The 5,584-nt window shown below is 42.6% G+C and overlaps 1 protein-coding gene across 17 annotated transcripts in view; it reads left to right on the forward strand.

The window, feature by feature from the left end:
* SGK2 (SGK2, serine/threonine kinase 2) overlaps positions 1–5,578 on the forward strand; it is a 29,038-nt gene extending 23,460 nt beyond the window's left edge. For all 17 annotated transcript variants that reach the window (XM_006024698.3, XM_025205405.1, XM_025205409.1 and 14 more), the window contains 7 exons: positions 31–143; positions 835–871; positions 1,480–1,566; positions 3,567–3,662; positions 3,925–4,080; positions 4,685–4,774; positions 5,296–5,578. In XM_006024698.3, coding sequence (XP_006024760.1) covers positions 31–143; positions 835–871; positions 1,480–1,566; positions 3,567–3,662; positions 3,925–4,080; positions 4,685–4,774; positions 5,296–5,451 — 735 coding nt within the window. In that variant the 3' untranslated portion in view covers positions 5,452–5,578. The remainder of the gene's footprint in view (positions 1–30; positions 144–834; positions 872–1,479; positions 1,567–3,566; positions 3,663–3,924; positions 4,081–4,684; positions 4,775–5,295) is intronic.
* Positions 5,579–5,584: the final 6 nt, after the last annotated feature.

Consider the following 5,584-nt stretch of genomic DNA (forward strand, 5'->3'; position numbering starts at 1 on the left):
GACCAGGATTTTTTTCTTCTGTGTCTACAGCTCTTCTTTCATTTGCAAAGAGAGCGCTGTTTCCGTGAGCCTCGTGCCCGCTTTTATGCTGCTGAAGTAGCCAGTGCTGTAGGGTACCTGCATTCCTTGAACATTATCTACAGGTAGGGTGTGTGTATTCCTGATGTGCATAGCAGCATTGGTAATGCCCCCTGTTGTACTTGACTGTGTGCAGTTGCTGGTGAGGGAAAGGGAAATACTTGATGTTTTAATGCTGTCACCTTGTTAAGAGGAAAACTTTTAAAAACAAAGCTGAGGACTCTTGTAGTGGATAACCCCCCTGACATTGTTCTGCTGAACTTAGCAAGCAGAAACCTTTATAACTATGCTCCTGATCTGGGAAGTCCCGGGAGCTTCACAAATGCCAGGGTAGCACTTCTCTGAACCACTTCCAGGGCAGTCACCATTCTCCTGACCTTTCCCTATCCATTATCAAATGGGAATGTGGAATTTGGGAGCATCCAGGTCGAGAGAACTTCTAATACAACATAGATCAAGAGAGGAGGAAGTTTTCCACAGCAGCTGGAACTCTGTCACAGTGCAAAACCTGTGCCTGTCAGCTTATTCAGCCTCTGAAAACCATATTTATATGAATAAAAGATATGTGTAGGCTGATTCATAATGCCTGTGAGCTGCAACTCCAATGCTCCTGACCCCCATGCAGTTCACCAAGACTCCAGGAAGTCATCTTGTCAAGAATAGGTGTCATCCAGCAGCTCTTTTCAGTTGTCGTCATGTGCTGAGCCCTTTTGAATATCTGGCCAAGTCTGTTTACATATCACCTTTCTTTTCTAGGGACTTAAAACCTGAAAACATCCTCTTGGATTGCCAGGTATGTTCAGTACATTTGCAACCATACCTGCTTCCTGCATTTTCCTTCAAAGACTGAGGAACACTGGTCCAGAAGTCTTGGGTATGATGTAGACGGGAATAAGAAAGTGTGATTCTTTCCTTCCTTCCTACACGTATGCACACACGTTACTGCATGGACTTTAAAATATTCCAGCAGTGAAAGCCACAATTCTGTGTTGCACTTGCAAATATGCTATGTAACGTTGCCTTTGACTATCAAGGCACTGCTTGCATTTTCCTAGAACTTGGGAATTGAGCACTGGTATGTGAACAAGCAATTCAAGTGTTTTTATATAGCAGCTGTAGGCCGGGTGTCATATAGTGCCTATCACAGCAACTCTCTGAACAGGCCTAGGGATAAATATCCAACTGATTGTGCCTAGCATTACAGTCTGGCTAGTCTAATAGACCAGCAGATAAATTCACTGTACACTTGTAAATAACTGCATATTGCCTGTTTCTAATAGATGACTACATTGTATGCCCAGGAATTGGAAGGTATATCAGGGAGGGACACAAAGGGTCTAGAAACCTTGTTCAGCCTGTTCATCAGGAAGGGTTTGATCAGGCTTATATCTCTTCCCTTAGGGGCATGTCATCTTAACAGACTTTGGACTCTGCAAAGAAGGAATGGAGCAAGAAGAAACAACATCTACTTTCTGTGGCACCCCAGAGGTACAGCATAGACAACCTGAGAGTTTTGCTGGTTGTTGAACTCCCACTGAAATCAAAGCAAACGTACATCAGGCTATAAGCTTCTGTTTCTGTGCATGATACCGAACATGTTGGCATATGACTGAGCACTGTTTGCAGTATTTCTCTTACTTGTGTAGATAGTGGTCAATAGCTTATGAACAGATTGAACCGACACCTCAAAAGAGGAATCACTGTCTCATTCACCCCAGTGGGGAGTTCTCTCTAACAGTGATGGGCTCCATTGTCCTTTTCCAGTGCTGTTTTTATTTGAAAAGCTGTTTCACAGGTAAAGGGGTTCAATTTTCAAAGATACAAATAGGGAATCTATGGGAGCCTTCCATTATGGGGGAAAATGGGATGAAATATGGTTGCTGAACCCTAGTCCACATGGGCTCTCTTTTTTTGACTTGTATAGTTACTTCTTTCTTCTTCATAGTGTGGACACAGTTACCTTGGTATAAGGGTACTTAAATGATAAAAATGTCAACACTGGGCAGGGATTATAGTTAGAGAGGTACAACTTTTGTATGTAGATGAATTTATTTTAACTTACAACAGGGTTAATTTTTACTGATGGTCTTTAGGAGCTTAAGCAATTTTTTTTTTTTTTAAAAACATTGCAACCTGGGCAGGAAGGGGAAGCCTGTTGATTCTGGAATGGCTGTGCCACAGAACCTGTCGATGCCATTGGTAGCTACGGTGATAACCTTGATACTGGAAGCCAGGACATCTGCAGCTCTGCATTTTCACTGCAGTGTTTATCTTTCTAGCTAGGAGTGAGCTGTATAAGGTGTTTACTCGCAGAGCATGGATGAGCTAATAGTCATCTGGTACTGACCTGCATCTGAGGGCATCAGAATACTCTGAGGTCTAACTTACGGTGTCTTGCCCCCTGGTTCTTGTGATGTCCCACTACTCAGTGATTTTTTTTTTTTGTAGCTTTTTACAGCCAGACCAGGGTCAATGTATTATACTCAAGAGTGTGAGGGATGCAAAATACTGGGATAGTTGTGTCCCCTGTCTGGGAAAGATGTTTCTTAGGCATTCAGTTCTCAAAGTGCATTCTTTTTTTCCTCCCAACCCCCAAAGCTGCTGAAATATTTTTGACAGGAGCATCGTAGCTTCTAGGCATGACTGGAGTTGCTGCACTCAGTAAATGGAATCTCTTCTTCCTTGGCAAATGAGGTTCCTAATCTAAGCTGGAGTGCTAAATCTCATCTTGCTATTGCTCCCTTGCCACTTTCCAGGCATGCTCACCCTTTAGCATGTGTAAGCTCAGAATTGCAGCTAATGCACTCATATGAGGCCCCAATCTTATTGTATTGGCCCATAGACTGATCAGTAGAATAAGAGTTCAACTGTTGTAACAGAACTTGGCTACATCTACCCTTCCTGCCTGATGCTGAGATTGTTAGCTTGTAAAATAGCCTCATATTGCTGCATTTGGTGTGCTGTTGTATTTGAATTTTTGCATGATTCTTGCCAACAGGTAAGCAATAATACAGATGCCATTGGCAGGGTTCCCAGATATAGTCTGTGGGGCTGGCAAAGGGTTTATTCCCAACTCAGCTATGCATCAAAAATCTTCTGTCAATGGAGCTCTACACCCACAGAAATCTTTTCATGGTGGCTATAAGGAAGGGAAAACTGCAACTTGGGTTTAGCTGTGTTAGACTTGTACTTGCTAGTAATTTTGGAAGCAGCTGTGCATCTATCACAAGAGCTAGCCTGCTGCACTGAGTTCTTGTTAAAGTCCCTTGTTCAGAGTTGCCTAGGGAGAGAAAAGGCTTTACCCTCTTTAGAAAAGGTCTAAATGTATTGCTTTTGTGCAGGGAAATTATTTGTTAAAAAGGTAGCAGGCATCACATCTGTGTCACTGTAATGTGCTTTTTGAACTCAACTAAATGTAACCAGGAGGGACACTAGTCACGGGGATCCATTCCTGGGACCTTGCCTGAAACCTCTCTGACTCTTCACAGTATCTGGCTCCAGAAGTGCTAAGAAAAGAGCCCTATGACAGGACCGTAGACTGGTGGTGTCTAGGAGCAGTCCTCTATGAGATGCTGTTTGGGTTGGTAAGTGTTAAAATCCCTCGCTACTTCCTGTTGAGGAGCAGAGGGACTACGGTTTATTGAGGCAGTTCCCTGCTTAAGGAAGCATGACCAATGATCTCAGTCTAAATGAAAGTACTTATTGAAATAATTATCATATTACTAAAATAAGTGTAGCCTGTCTCTGTCACCCATTCACTGTAGAAGTGAAATTTGAATTAATTGGCTTGTTTGCAGGCTTCATTGCAGTAGCTCATGTCTTTGCTGATTATCTTCTTCCCATCAGCCTCCTTTCTACAGCCGAGATGTGTCTCAAATGTATGACAACATTCTGCATCAACCACTTCAGATCCAAGGAACCAAGACCATGGCAGCATGTGATATCTTACAGGGACTTCTCCACAAGGATCAGAAGAGGCGGCTAGGAGCCAAGATGGACTTTGTATGTGGTATTTCTTGTATTAGGATATTTCTTCTCCACACCCTTACTTTAAGTCTCTCTCCTCTCTCTCAGTAACTATACTACAATGGAAGATCCTCATCTGAAGTCTTCCTAAATGTCAAGATGCTGACTACTCTCCCCTCTCTAGGGTATCATTCAAACCCTGGATCTTACAGCTTTGCTTTGCTTGGTTGCATTTAAAAGCACCATGATATCTACTGCATACGCGTTCTGAATTGCAGGTTGTCTAAGTGTGAAGAAATATGACTCTTGGTTGGTTTGGGCAGGGGGTGAATTTTCCTGTTGGTAATACAACGGGAAATTCTCTAGCTTGTAATTGCACTCTGAACTTCAGAACCTGCAGAGGAGAGATTTTGTTGTCATGGGTCAAGATATAAAGATAGGCTGGCTTGCCAGGATAGGATGGTATCATTTTGTGTGTGATCCAGTAACTCTCAAAGCTTTATGCAGATACAGCACATTGAATTAGTAAGTTGTAAAGCTGCAAACTGCTCCAGAGGAGCTTGTGTCTGTTTTGTGACTGCTGGAGAAAGATGGTTGAGGATGATTGACAGGGAAGTGACTTCCATCTCCCTCTTTGCAGCTGGACATAAAGAATCATGTTTTCTTCAGCCCAATTAACTGGGATGACTTGTATCACAAGAGGATCACACCTCCATTCAATCCCAATGTGGTACGTGGCTGTTTCAAATCCAATTTCCTCCACATGAGTAGTAGAAAAGGAATTGTGAATTGTAATGGTTAGGTGTCCTGTTCAGATGTTTTGGCTGCTTCCAATTATGGGAAGAAGCTAAAAATGTCATCCCCTGGAAACTTAAAATGACTTGCATCTTTTGCCTGCCCATCTCTCTCTCTGTTCTCTTCCCTTTATACAGTCTCTGTTTGCCTGGCCATGATTATGGCAGAGAAAATAGGAATTCTTAACTTTGTGGGAAGGAGCAACCATAGGGAAAAGTGAACACTGCATTCCCCTTTCCCCAGGAAAAAAACCTGTTTTAATGTTGGTAGCTAAAGTCATTCAAGTAAATTTCTTGGAACTCTTAAGTTCTTGTCTCTTGTGTGGGAACATCAACATCAAGATAAGGGCTAGGTTACAGCTATCTAAAAAACACTCTACCTAAAATACATAACCTGACTGATAGCTTAGGCCTGTTAAGTTTGCTATGATAGGCAGCTGTGCCTTTTGTTTTTTAGGCTGGTCCTGCTGATCTGCGACACTTTGATCCAGAGTTCACTCAGGAAGCAGTCCCAAACTCCATCACCCGCACACCTGACCTTGCAGCCAGCTGCTCCAGTGCATCTGATGCTTTTTTAGGGTTTTCTTATGCACCAACTGATGAGGACTTCTAGACTTTATATAGGGCTTGAGGAGCCCAATTTTAACTCTGGTCTTGTTTTTAAGAAAAGGTACTGCCCTTTTGCTCGTGACTGTTAAGAAATTTGGAATAACCTACTAATCGGAATGGAACACAATGGAACTCTT

The sequence above is a fragment of the Alligator sinensis genome, unplaced genomic scaffold (genome assembly GCF_000455745.1).
Source record: "Alligator sinensis unplaced genomic scaffold, ASM45574v1 scaffold511_1, whole genome shotgun sequence".
Taxonomy (NCBI): domain Eukaryota; kingdom Metazoa; phylum Chordata; order Crocodylia; family Alligatoridae; genus Alligator; species Alligator sinensis.